We start from the raw sequence: 13,856 nt of genomic DNA on the forward strand, positions 1-13,856 counted from the left end.
CAAAATTGGTTGCTATGTGTGTAGGATGGATCCCAATTCGTCCTACAGGCTGGCTGCCCGAGTAGGTGCTTATGTGAAATTTAATGATGATGGTGGTCGGGAATATTGTGAAGCATGTAACATTCCTAAGGTTTTAGACAGGGATAGTACAAATTGGAATGATTTGCTACTTGACATTAGTGCAGAAATTAAGCTTGGCTCTAAACACAAATTACGTGTCACATATTGGGATAAAATGAGTCGTATTTTTGAAGAGATCACTTCTGATCAGATAAAATGAGTCGTATTTATGAAGAGATCACTTCTGATCAGAAATTGCTTCATGCAATTGACATGTACTGGGAGTCAAGGAGGCTATCTGTACAAGTCCGTGTTCTGAGAAAGGATGATCTAGAAGTCATGCACGATATTGGACGACTAGAGAGCATGCCTTGTGTGTTGCAAGGAAGCATTGATAGCCCAGCTAACCAAATTATTGCACAACCCCCACTTGAAATAGCCTCATCCCTTGTAGAGCCTTCTATCCAAAACAACAATGAAGTGCCATGGGTGGATGATGAGGTAGAGTATGTTGGTCTGGATGATGAGGACCCAGTTTCTGATTCATACGACTCTGAAATAGATGATGATGTAGAGTATGTTGGCTTGGTGGATGAATTAGTTGTGGATGATGCATGGGGCTGTGAGAATATTGTCCATGCAACTGACTTAGAGAATCCAAGAATAGAAGTTGGTATAACTTTTGGGGATGGTGATACTTTTAAGAATGCTATAAGACAATATGCAATAAAAGGTGAATATGAAATTGCAGCTCCCTACTCTGAGACAATACGGTATAGAGCATATTGCAAGGCTAAAGGGTGCAAGTGGCGGATACACGCGTCACGATTGCAGGACGAGAGGACTTGGAAGGTATTGTTTCTTCTTCTTGTTTTTTGCTGAAATTTTGTAGCATATTTGCTGAACTGATTTTTCCATTTTGGTGCAGATAAAGAAGATGCCTCATGCTCACACTTGTCAAAGCATAGGAAAAGTTGAGAAGAATTGCATGGCAACAAACCATTGGGTCAAGGATAGAGTTCTTGATTGGCTTGCCAAGGATGCTACAATTGGGGCAAAAGCATTGCAGAAAAGGCTAGAAGAGCAGTATCACCTGCAATTGTCATATTGGGTAGTGTGGGATGGAAGGAAAATGGCTTTGGATCAGCTGAAAGGGAAGTGGGATGACAGTTTTGAACATGTTTGGAGTTTCAAGGCTGAGGTGGAGAAGACCAATCCTGGCAGTTTGGTGGACATTGAGTATGAGCAAGTTGGGAAGAAAATGAGATTTACTAGAATGTTTGTTGCATTGAAATCTTGTGTTGATGGATTTTTGGATGGTTGCAGACCTTTTCTTGGTGTGGACTCCACCCATTTGACTGGAAAATGGAAGGGCCAACTTGCATCTGCGACTGGTATTGATGGAAATTATTGGATGTTCCCTGTGTGTTATGGTGTGTTTGGGTCAGAGACAACTGAAAATTGGTCTTGGTTTTTCAGCAGACTTCATCAAGCAATTGGGTCACCTCCGGGATTAGTGATTTCAACAGATGCTGGCAAAGGAATTGATTCTGCTGTTACTCAAGTGTTCAACAATGGGGTTGAGCATAGGGAGTGCATGAGGCACTTAGTTGCAAACTTTCAGAAAAGATTTCGAGGTGAGGTATTTGAGAAGCACTTGTGGCCAGCATGTAGATCTTTTGATGGCGAGTAATGCTAGTTATCTTGATGTTCGTAGCATGGCTTTTAGTAGATCTGTTGTGCTTCGTTGCTTATCATCTACGAATATCATGTTGTCTATGTGCTATCATGTTTCAATCTTATGCTAGTTCTTGTCGCATAGAATTAGTTGCACAGAGGCAACACCCTGCTTCTTTTATGTTTAGTAGATCTGATCTGTTATGGTTTGCTCTTGTTCTTAAGAGTTGGCATAATATCTGCTAGGTTAGGCCTTGCAAACGGGTTGGACGATCCGGTGGCGTCTTAGATGCTTTGCTTTAGTCTTAACAGGGAATTGATCCGGGAATCGGCTCTTGCTAGTTCTTAGGCCTCTGTTTTGGTTATGGTTTAGTTATCTGTTACGTTTATTAGGCCTAGTCACGTGTAGGATGTTCCGATCTAGCAGTGAAGCCTTTACCGTCGTGGATTAGATTAATTAGATTTAATTGAAGCAGTCTTTTAGTTATTTGCTTTAATCATCAATATCTGGATACAATCAGATCCCATCTGACACCGGGACTCGATTAGCTCTTTAAAGCCGATGCAAGAGTCGTCCCGGGGAGCCGACCACGGCTCGGACTTACATTTCCACGTGTTTGTGTGTGCAGGTCAATCATTGCAAGCACGTCCGCACCTTCCTGATCGGGTATAGGTCAGGTGGCACGCCCGGCTTTCACACATCCTCCAGGTGCGTGACGGAATTGCGGGCCGTCGACGAGGGAGTAGTGCCTGCCAGCGCCCCAGCAACCTCCCGGCTCTTCGTGTTGCCCGTCGCTGCTCGCCGGTGGGTTTCGACTGACAACAATGAAAAATTCTGACCCGTAGGAGTGAAGTCCGACAACTCTACCACATTGGCTTGTGGGAAAGGCTTCGTGTCGACCTTCATCGTATGTTGAGCCAAAATTAATCGGCCTTGCTCGATAGCCGATTGTATCTGACGACGTAACTCCTTGCATTCACCCGTGGAATGAGTGAACAAGTGGTGCCATTTGCAGTACAGTCTTCCCTGCAACTCTTGTGGCGTTGGTAGCTTGTGATTTTCTGGGAGCTTCAGATGTTTTTCTTTGAGGAGCAGATCAAATAACTGCTCTACCTTGGTTACGTCGAAGTCGAAGCCCTTCACAAGCCCCTGCTGTTTGACCCACTTGCACGGGACAGGGTTTGCCCCTTGAGTCCACTCTGCCACGGCCACTTCTTGCTCTTCACCAGAGTCATCAGATTCATCCGTCTGGGCCATGTTTACATGGCGCTTGAACTTGTTCTGGTACAGCTCAGGATGATAATGCTCGTATGCCGTAAGCTTTTGCACTAGGTGCGCCAGAGATGTGAACTCCAACTGAAAAGCCGCATCCTTGATCGGCTTAGCAAGCCCGAGGACAGCCAGATCGACTGCCTCCTTCTCTGTGATGCGCGACGAGTAGCATCGGTTCTTGACTTCTCTGAAGTGCTGTATATACTCCGACACAGTCTCCCCTCGCTTTTGCCTGACCTGGGCGAGGTCGGCAATTCCAGCTTCAGCAGCCTCCGAATGGTACTGGGTATGGAATTGATCTTCAAGCTGCCTCCAAGTCCGAATCGAATCCGGAGCCAGTGATGCATACCATCCAAAAGCTGGGCCTGTAAGGGATTGGCCGAAGAACCGGACCCTCAATGGATCCGACACTGAGATCATCCCAAGCTGCGTTAAGTATCGGCTCACATGCTCGATGGAGCTGGCTCCTTCTGACCCGTTGAACTTGGTGAACTCAGGAAGCCGATACTTGGGTGGCAGTGGGATCAAGTCATAGTCGCTTGGATACGGCTTGGAATAGCCGATCGCTTTCCTCTTGGGAAGGATGCCGAACTGGTCCCTCAGTATTGCACTGACCTGCTCCACACTAAGAACTCCTGGGGCCAATGGATGAGCACTCGGCCCAGTAGCGTACTTTGCCAGCCACGCTTGTTTCTCCGCGTCTGCTCCAGAAGCTCCTGGGTTTACCATCTGCACCGAGCGTGTTGGACTGACACTGTCAGGGATGTAGGCGCACGTGTAGCCGTGCGGGATCTCCTTGGGTGGCTCGGTGAGGAATTGGCCTTCTCTAGGATCGCCGCCGATCTTATGGACGACGTAGATCGGCGAGTTTTGTGGTCTTGGGGCCACAAACGAGAACGGCAGCACCGGTCTAGAATGCAACGTAGCTTCCTCTGTGTGACTCCCCAGGGTCGGCCCTGTTGGAGAGTACTGGTTCTTGATTATCTCCTGGATGACGCGATGCGCCATGCGCTCAAGCTCGTTCATCAGGCTCTGAGAGTGCCGATGAAGTGCATGGGCCACCATGTAGTTCATCCCTGGTGCGCTCCTCTGATGGTACAGACAAGTCCACGTTGTCGAGAGCGCCTTCAGGCGAGAACCCCTTCCACCTGATGCCATGGTTGCGGGTCCTCTCAAAAGAGCCGATGAGATCGGCTTCCAGCAGAGCTTTGATCTCATCATACTTCTTCTTGTGTTCAGAAGAGAGCTCTTCATACGTGACGGGTTTGGGAACGGGTTCTTGCTCTTGAGCCCCAATCATCTCTACGGTGGGCGTTGCTGTTGACGAGTGTCCCACCGGGCGTGCCAGAATGTGTTGTCAGTCGAAACCCACCGGCGAGCAGCGACGGGCAACACGAAGAGCCGGGAGGTTGCTGGAGCGCTGGCAGGCACTGCTCCCTCGTCGACGGCCTGCAATTCCGTCACGCACCCGGAGGATGTGTGAAAACCGGGCGTGCCACCTGACCTATACCAGATCAGGAAGGTGCGGACGTGCTTGCGATGATTGACCTGCACACACAAACACGTGGAAATGTAAGTCCGAGCCGTGGTTGGCTCCCCGGGACGACTCTTGCATCGGCTTTAAAGAGCTGATCGAGTCCCGGTGTCAGATGGGATCTGATTGTATCCAGATATTGATGATTAAAGCAAATAACTAAAAGACTGCTTCAATTAAATCTAATTAATCTAATCCACGACGGTAAAAGGCTTCACTGCTAGATCGGAACATCCTACACGTGACTAGGCCTAATAAACATAATAGATAACTAAACCATAACCAAAACAGAGGCCTAAGAACTAGCAAGAGCCGATTCCCGAATCAATTCCCTGTTATGACTAAAGCAAAGCATCTAAGACGCCACCGGATCGTCCAACCCGTTTGCAAGGCCTAACCTAGCAGATATTACGCCAACTCTTAAGAACAAGAGCAAACCATAACAGATCAGATCTACTAAACATAAAAGAAGCAGGGTGTTGCCTCTGTGCAACTAATTCTATGCGACAAGAACTATCATAAGATTGAAATGTGATAGCACATAGACAACATGATATTCGTAGATGATAAGCAATGAAGAACAATAGATCTACTAAAAGCCATGCTACGAACATCAAGATAACTAGCATTACTCGCCATCAAAAATGCTTTAGTACGAGTAATACCAAGGTAAAAGCAAGAACAACGCTGCCCTGATCGCGAAGAGCGATCAGGGCAGCATGGCGCTTACTTGGATGAAACCCTAGGATTAGGGGTGGCGATGCGCCGAGAGTTGTTGTTTGCGAGACGTGATGACGCTCTCCTTTACGAATAACAAAGGATACATATTTATAGTCCGGAGACTTGGGAAACAATCTAAACTAATCTTGTCCCGATCGGACTCTATCTCTAATCTTGAACTAAATCTAAAGATACATGGCCCATGTGGCCCAGATGCTCACGCAGGAGCCGATTTACAAGTCTTCTTCAGTCTTATGCTTTAAGCCCATCTTGATTTCGGCCCATAAATTAATCATGTTAATTTATGGCGATAACACATGCCCCCTGGTTTTGGCAATGATAGTTCCAAAACCAATCTGTCGCTTCATCTTCCCGTTAATGCTCATTAAACACACTGTAACCACCAAGGAAGACGCAACATCTCTGCAACTGGCTCCACGTAGAATGTGAAACTGCCGATCCGCCTCCCATCTTTTACTATTTAACTTCACCCCGAATTGGCTCTTCTTCACAGCAAAACTCCTTCTTCCTCCCACAGCCAGTAGCGCAGAAACCCCAATCCTCCAGCACCAGCAATGGCGATTTCTTCCTCCTTCGACTCCAACTCCTTCGGAGACTCTCCTTCTTCTTCCTCTTCCCCTTCTTCTTCCCCCCTTCCTGCTTCTTCCGTCGACTCCATCCCAGAAAGTCGGGAGCCGACGCCAGAGTGGGACCCAACCGCAGTGTACGAAGCATTGGCTCCTCTGCACTGGGATGCAGAGGAGTTCGACTTCGGGGTCGCCTCCGAGGAGGACGAGTCCGAAACTGAAGGAGAAGACCTCCGGCTCTTGTTCCAAGAGGAGTCAGAGAAGGACGAGGAAGAAGACCCCTCTTCGGACGGAGTCGACTCTTCCTCTGAAGAGGAGATCGACTCCCCCTCCGATGACGACGAGCCGATGGGCGGAAAGCCCTTCCGGTTCCTCGGGTCCTCTGAGGAGGACAGCGAGGAGGAGAACAACGGCGACGGCAATGGCTGGAGCGACTCCGGGTCTGAAGGCGGCAGCAGCGCCTTCAGCAGCGACAACAACGGCGACGGCAGTGATGACAGCAGCGACGACGACGGCAGCGGGGATGTGCCGGCCCGAAGCCCCAAGCGTCGTAGGTACTAGGTACCTACGAATAGTAGGAGTATCGTAGGGGTAGGATCACAAAGCCGAAGGATCGATTCCTTTGTAAAAATCAGCTTTCCTTGTAATGAACTTCTCATTAATGAAATCAACTCCCCTAAATTATGTATGTCTGATATTTGCTTTCCCAAAAGCCGATGGTAACGCATCAGGCTTCCATAAATATCCAAGAGCCGACGAAATTCAAACCAGAAGCAACCCGCACAGGAATAGAGTAACACTTCCAACTTGAAACGAACTCTTGAATCCGAGCACAATTCAAAAACCAAGCTCTACAAATCCGAGCAATAACTCCCCAAGCAGCCGGAATTCGAATCAGAATCTCCAGCAATCAAACCCTAAGTCAACAGATCTAACCATGGCAGATTCTGCAGCTCAAACGACAAGCTCTGCAATCAACGATGCGGCAATCCACGGCCTGAAGGTAATATTCGGCCTAATCCTTTAGTTTTCTTCAGCTTATTAAGCTTCTGAAACTAAAATTTTGAAACATCACACCATACGTATGCTTCTGAATCTCTGAACTTCAGGTGTCAAACATCCTTCTGCCGCATCCCTCCGATCCAAAATCTTTCTGTCTTGGCCCACAAACCCATGAAAACCCCATAGATTTGATCTCTTGTGAAGCAAATAGGATCCCTTTTGCGAGTCAAAACATCGACCTGAACCTCTGGGCCGACTGCTTAAGAGCCTGGCCTAATCCACCTGAGAGCTGGATTACATGGTACAACAGAGTAGCAAAAGCCTACATGCCCTTGTGGCAAGATTTGAACATAGCCGATGCACTTAGCCTATCACTGTCACCCCTTCACAAAGATGAAAATCTTCTGAAAACCATCGGCTATTTCTGGTCGGATGCTCTGAATTGTTTCCTTTTTGATCATGGACCCATGACCCCTACTCTGCTAGACATCACCATGATCACTGGACTAGATATTAGCTCTCCTAATCCTGCTGCTCACAAAATGGCAGAAGTCCCCTTTAAACTTTCTTCCAAAGTCAACTGCACAAACTGGGGTACTTACATGAGTCAGCACATGAAAACAAAAGGTCCAGTGACTGAGAAGGAACACACAGCCTTCTTAAATCTTTGGCTAGAGAACTTCATCTTCTGTGGCCCTTCCTTAGCTCCAACTAAGAACTATCTCCCCTTGGCCTACCACCTGGCCCATGGTAATCACACCGGCCTAGGCAAACTCTTCCTTGGAGAAATTTACAGATATCTCCATTTGATGACATCTAACTTGCTTAATAAAAAGAAACTGAGAACTGGAGGCCCTTGGTGGTTCATTCAGTTGTGGGCACAACTGTACTTCCAACATCATATTCCCAACTTCCAAGGCCTGACCAAGAACTCTTTCCCCGATGAAAGTGGCAAACCAATCAGATGTACTAGTTACGGCCAAGCTTTGTTCAGTCTCCCTGGTAGTAAACTGAATTCAACAGATGCAGCAAACTGGTTTAGAGTCTTCTACAAAGGACTAGACAATCCTCTCTACTTCCCGTTTACTGAATCTGAATCCTTTGAGAACCCAACTGCCTTCAGATTAGATAACTTTTCCGATGACGACAGCACTCGGCATCTATATTATTTGATGATTCGACCCGGTTTCCTTCCTGTTGGCATCAGCACTTCTAACAGAATTATCAAGCCAGGTTATGAATCTTACCAACCAGTTATAGCAGCTCGGCAATTTGGCCTTGGATAGGTCCCTCCCCACTTCCATATTCACCACTTGGTGGAGAGCAGAGCCGATCTGCCTGATGGTCTCACCAGCTCGAGATGCTACAACATGTTTGACAATCTCCACATTCCAATACCAGCCGATCTGTCCTTCACTTCTTCATCAATCGGCTTTGATACCTGGTGGAACATGTGGAAAACTCATGTCTTCAGAAAAGCTCTAGGTCCTCGACTGCAGCAAATCGACCTTGAATATGCAATTCCCTGAGGAAGAGGTACTAAATTTATGCATTCATCCTTCTAAGTCCTCCATCCTTTGCATCTGTCTAATTCTAACCCACCCTGTTTGCAGCGACAAGATGGTCCAGAACCTATGACCAGCACTGGGGAGCCATTCCACTTTCTTCCAACTGCTCCTGATGTACTCTTTTGCAAAGGATCATCACCAGTGAAGAAAGTGATAATGACTGTTCAGCCAGACTTACTTCAGTCGGCTTCCAAGCGAAGACAAACTTCTACAAGCGTTGCCCCCCCCCCCCGAGCCTTGACCAAGAAAAGGAAGATGATCACAAGGCGAGTGGTCAAGAAACCAGCACCAGCATCCCCAAGTCCATCAGAGTCCAACACCAACCAGGTAACTCATCTTTCTAAAACCCCTTTTTTTATTTCGTATACGTATACTCCGGTTGACTGTAGTTCTATGTTCAGGATGCAGCTGAAGACATCCCCAATGTAGAAAGCCCGGATCAACATGAGATGGCTGCAACTCCTGATGCACTGTCGGATGCAAGCGAGGAACAAGCCGATGTAGTAGATGCTCTTGACGTCAACACCAGCTCTGATAGGACAATTGCTCCTGAACCGCCCAACACTTCTTCTTCAGAACAAGTAACATTACAAAACTAATTCTGAACCAGCCGATAACTCCATAAATGCATCTTGCACTAACTCCAGATATGCTCGTAGAGTTTCGATATTTCAGGTTTGCTTTCCTTTGACCCTGCATCAATGGGTCTGACTACCCCTGGAGCAGAAACATCTTCTCTGCAACAATCGGCTAACTTGGCACTTCAGCTTCACCTTATCAAGGATCTTCTATCTGCTCCGATCACTGCTCTAGTTAATGACTCCAGCAAAACAAAGAACATCTTCGAGCAAATAGAATCCCAACTCCCGGAGCCATTGCAAATCAAGCTCTGGTCAGCCAGCAACCTTTCATTCTTTCGGATAGAAGTGAGTAAAGCACAACAAAGAATGGAAGCACGTTGCTCCCAAGCTTCTCTGAAAGCTGACATTACCCAAAAGTGCAAGGCCCTTAACCAGAAGAAAGCAACTCTAGATATCAAAGCTGATGTGTCTGCCAACATGAATCGACTCGACCTCCTGAAGAAAGAACTGTCGGAACTCGAAAGAAAAGGTCCGCACTACCAAGGAACTCATCCAGGCCGAGGAAACTTCCATTGCAAACTCCAAACAAGAAACCCAGAAAATATTTGAGCAGATACAAGCAGAGTTTGCAGAGATCAGCACCTTGAGTCGGCAGATAGTTTCAGGCAATGACAAGGATGACAAAGCGATTGTAGCACGAGCAGATGCCGTCCGTACTGAAGCTATCCACGCCATAGAAGAATTCCTGAACCAGTAGATAGGCTCAAGAGACAATCAGTACTGCCTGTTAACCTGAAACTTGTACTTGTTTAAAAACATCTTAAGTCGATGGTTACACATCGGTTATCTTACTTCTCATATGCATTTTTTCTTTACCGGCCAACTCAATGTGTTGGCCTATCATCAATTTTTTTTTACCAGCCAACTCAACGTGTTGGCCTATTACACTGCAGCCAGATGGATCTCATCGGCTTTTCATTTTTTTTACCGGCCACCTCAACGTGTTGGCCTATTACACTGCAGCCAGATGGATCTCATCGGCTTTTCGTTACTCGCCTTTCCACATGCTCGGGAAATACTTCTTCAGATGTTGTCCATTGACAGCAACAGGAAACTTGACGCCGTCCAATTCCTCGAGCATGTACGCATTCCCAGGCAAAACCTGATCAACCTTGTACGGCCCATGCCAAGTTGGAGACCATTTACCGAACTTTTTATCTTTAGTTCCCAACGGCAATACTGCCTCCCAAACCAAGTCTCCCACCTGGAAATCCTTAGGCTTGACCTTCTTGTTGTATGCATGGGTGACTTTAGCCTTATTTTCTTTGATCTTTTCCAATGACCAAAGTCTTAGTTCCGTTAGGTCCTCCACGTTGTCATTCATCAAGGCTGCATACTGTTCAGCAAATAGACCATTCCGAAACTCAACACGCCTTGATCCGGCCGTGATCTCCCACGGTAGCACAGCATCCTGGCCGTAGACTAGATGGTACGGCGACGTCTTGGTGGACCCATGACACTGAAATACGATATGCCCATAAAGCTTCTGACAACACCTCATGCCAGCGCCTAGGATATTCATCGATCTTTCTTTTTATGAGCTTGATGAGGCTCTGGTTGGATGCTTCAGCCTGTCCATTAGCTTGGGCATAATATGGAGATGATCTGATCAGCTTAATCCACATGTCATCGGCAAACTTTCTGAATTCCTCTGATATAAAGACCGATCCTCCATCGATCGTAATGGTCTGAGGGATCCCAAATCTGTGAATGATGTGCTCTTTGACAAAGCTGATCACATCTCTCGATGCTACCGACCTCATGGGCACTGCCTCTACCCACTTTGTGAAATAATCTGTGGCAGCTAAAACCCATTGGTGACCCTTGCTGGACGACGGGTTGATTTGTCCGATCATGTCCATGCTCCAACCTCTGAATGGCCACGGTTTGATGATCGGATTCATCACTGACGCCGGCACTATCTGAATTTTGCCAAACTTCTAACATGCCTGACATCCTTTATAATATTTGAAACAATCTTCCAGCATACTGGGCCAGTAATAACCCGATCGCCTAATCAGCCACTTCATCTTATGAGCCGATTGGTGAGTACCGCAGGCTCCTTCATGAACCTCATGCAAGAGCCGATTTGACTCTGAAGGTCTCAGACATTTAAGTAGTAGTCCTTCCAAGGTCCTGTAGAACATGTCATCCCCTATCATAACATACTTCATGGCCTTGAGCCTTATCCTTCTGGGTGCCCCCCGAGCCGAATCCTTCAAGTAATTGGAGATATCTGCTCTCCAGTCTCTGGGTTCTAGAAACTGAACCTCCACCTCGACTCCATCGGCTGTCTCCTTGTAGCCAGAAGCCATCTGTGCCAAATCATTGGCTTCATTGTTCAGAGTCATGCGTATCCAGTGGAAATTGATGTACCTGAATCGTGACATCAACTCACGGCACTGCATCCATATCGGGAAAAGAGCCTCGCTCTCAAACCTATATTCCTCCGTGAGCTGAGAAATCACCAGCTTCGAATCTCCAAAAATTTCCACCGCTTCTGCACCGGCTTCGAGAAGCAATTCCATCCCTTTGCGAACGGCTTCATATTCCACCAGATTATTGGTGCACGGGGCAATCATTCTGATCGAGAAGGAGTAAGTCGCCCCACGAGGCGACACCAACAGAATTCCCACACCGCACCCATCATCACAAGCCGATCCGTCAAAGAACATAGCCCAAGCACGAATAAATAATGCAGCAATATCAGTGCTGATCCTGTCCGCAACAAGATCCGCCAGTGCTTGTCCTTTGACTGCTTTTGCAGGCTAGTACCAGATATCGAATTCTGACAATGCAAACATCCATTTTCCAAGTCGGCCTTTAAGGACAGGGGCCGACAACATATGCTTTATGACATCTGATTTGCATATGACAATTGTTTCCGCTGAGAGCAAAATATGGCGAAGCTTCGTACATGTAAAGTATAAGCAAAGACAAAGCTTCTCGATTTCAGGATATCAGGTCTCGGCGTCTAACATGCGTCTGCTGAGGTAGAAAACCACCCTCTCTTGGCCGTCATGCTTCTGGACTAGCACCGAAGCAATTGAAGTGTCACCCACGGATAGGTACACATAGAACGGCCTATCTTGCTGAGGAGGAACCAATACTGGAGGCTTTGACAAATATTCCTTGATTTCATCGAAAGCTTGTTGCTATTCTGCCCCCCAGCGAAACTCATCATCGGATTTGATCTTTACTAACCCCATAAACGGCTCAATGCGTTCGGACAGATTAGAAATAAATCGCCTGACAAAATTAATTTTACCGATGAGTTTCTGCAATTCCTTCTTTGTAGTAGGTGGCTTCATCGTCTTTACAGCTTCTTGACTCTTTAGGCCGATCTCGATTCCCCGTTCATGCACCAGGAATCCCAGAAACTGACCGGCCGACACACCGAAAGCGCACTTCTTTGGGTTCATTTTGAGCCCAAACCTCCGAATCCGCTCCAAAACTTGACGCAGATCTTCTAAATGCCCCGCAGCTGATTTGGACTTGACCACGACATCATCAATATAAATCTCTACCAGCTTGCCGACGAGATCATGAAAAATGTAATTCATAGCACGTTGGTACGTTGCACCGGCATTTTTCAGCCCGAAGGTCATAACCAAGTACTCGAACAAGCCAACTGCACCTGGTACTCTGAACGCAGTATTGTTTACGTCCTCTGGGGCCACGAAGATCTGGTTGTAACCAGCATTGCCATCCAGAAAACTCATCATTTTGTAGCCAGCAGCTGTGTTGATCAATGTTTCTGCAACAGGCATCGGGTATTCGTCCTTTGGTGTTGCTCTGTTGAGATCTCTAAAATCGACGCAAACACGCCATCGGCCATCCTTCTTTTGTACCGGTACCACGCTAGAGATCCATTCTGCATATCGGCATGGCCTGATGAACCCAGCATCCAGCATCTTCTCCACCTCTTTCTTAACTTCTTCTAGGACTTCGGCCTTCATCTGACATGCTCGTTGCTGAAATGGCCGAAACCCTTTCTTGAGCGGGAGCCGATGCTCGACTATGCTTCTATCCAGTCTGGGCATCTCGGTGTAGTCCCATGCAAAGCAATCCCGGTATTCTTTTAGCAGTGCAATCATCTCCTCTCGCAAAGCCGGATCCAACTTCTTGCTGATAAATGTCGGCCGTGGCTTATCCCCAGGACCGATGTCAACCTCTTCCAAATCATCAGCTGATGTGAACCCGTATCCGAGTTTGCCGTCGTCTGAAAAATCAGCTGCGAACGCAAGCGAGTCTTCACTATCCACAAGATCAGCGGCAAACACAGGGAGATGACAAGAAAAATTATTTGGCCAACCGCACGGGCTGGCCGCTTCTATACTTCTATTATCATTCAGAGCCAAATAGTCAATGAGTGGCCAACTACCAGAGCATGCCACCATGTGTACATGATGTAACGATTCCGACCACAAACAAAAAATTTCTATTTTTTTGGGGCCGATCGCTGGGACCGGCCTCTCTATTTCTATTACACCCCATGGCTTGCCAGGATGCATCTATTCTGTGAGGCCAGTGGATAAGACCAGCCTCAGTCCGTTTTTGTCGCCTCGATCTGATCACAGTCTTCCAGGGCGATCCCTGAGATCGGCTCTTGTCCTTCCGCATCCCAGACGTTCATATCTGCGACCGAGACCTCGCTGGAATCGTCTGCAGGGACCACTTCTACTTCATCGCCATCCCATTAGACGAGGTACTGATGCATTGTGGAAGGGATACAACAGTTGGCATGAATCCAGTCCCTTCCAAGCAGCACTGTGTATGTACTCTTGCTGTTAA

General features: G+C 47.3%; 1 protein-coding gene across 1 annotated transcript; it reads left to right on the forward strand.

Moving 5' to 3' along the window:
* Positions 1-276: 276 nt before the first annotated feature.
* Positions 277-1,753, forward strand: LOC120669151. Its single transcript, XM_039948951.1, has 2 exons — positions 277-912; positions 989-1,753. Exons 1-2 carry the CDS (start codon positions 277-279, stop codon positions 1,751-1,753), a joined length of 1,401 nt encoding a protein of 466 aa, XP_039804885.1.
* The last annotated feature ends 12,103 nt before the right edge of the window (positions 1,754-13,856 follow it).

Source organism: Panicum virgatum, chromosome 4N (assembly GCF_016808335.1).
Source record: "Panicum virgatum strain AP13 chromosome 4N, P.virgatum_v5, whole genome shotgun sequence".
In the NCBI taxonomy this organism is placed as follows: domain Eukaryota; kingdom Viridiplantae; phylum Streptophyta; class Magnoliopsida; order Poales; family Poaceae; genus Panicum; species Panicum virgatum.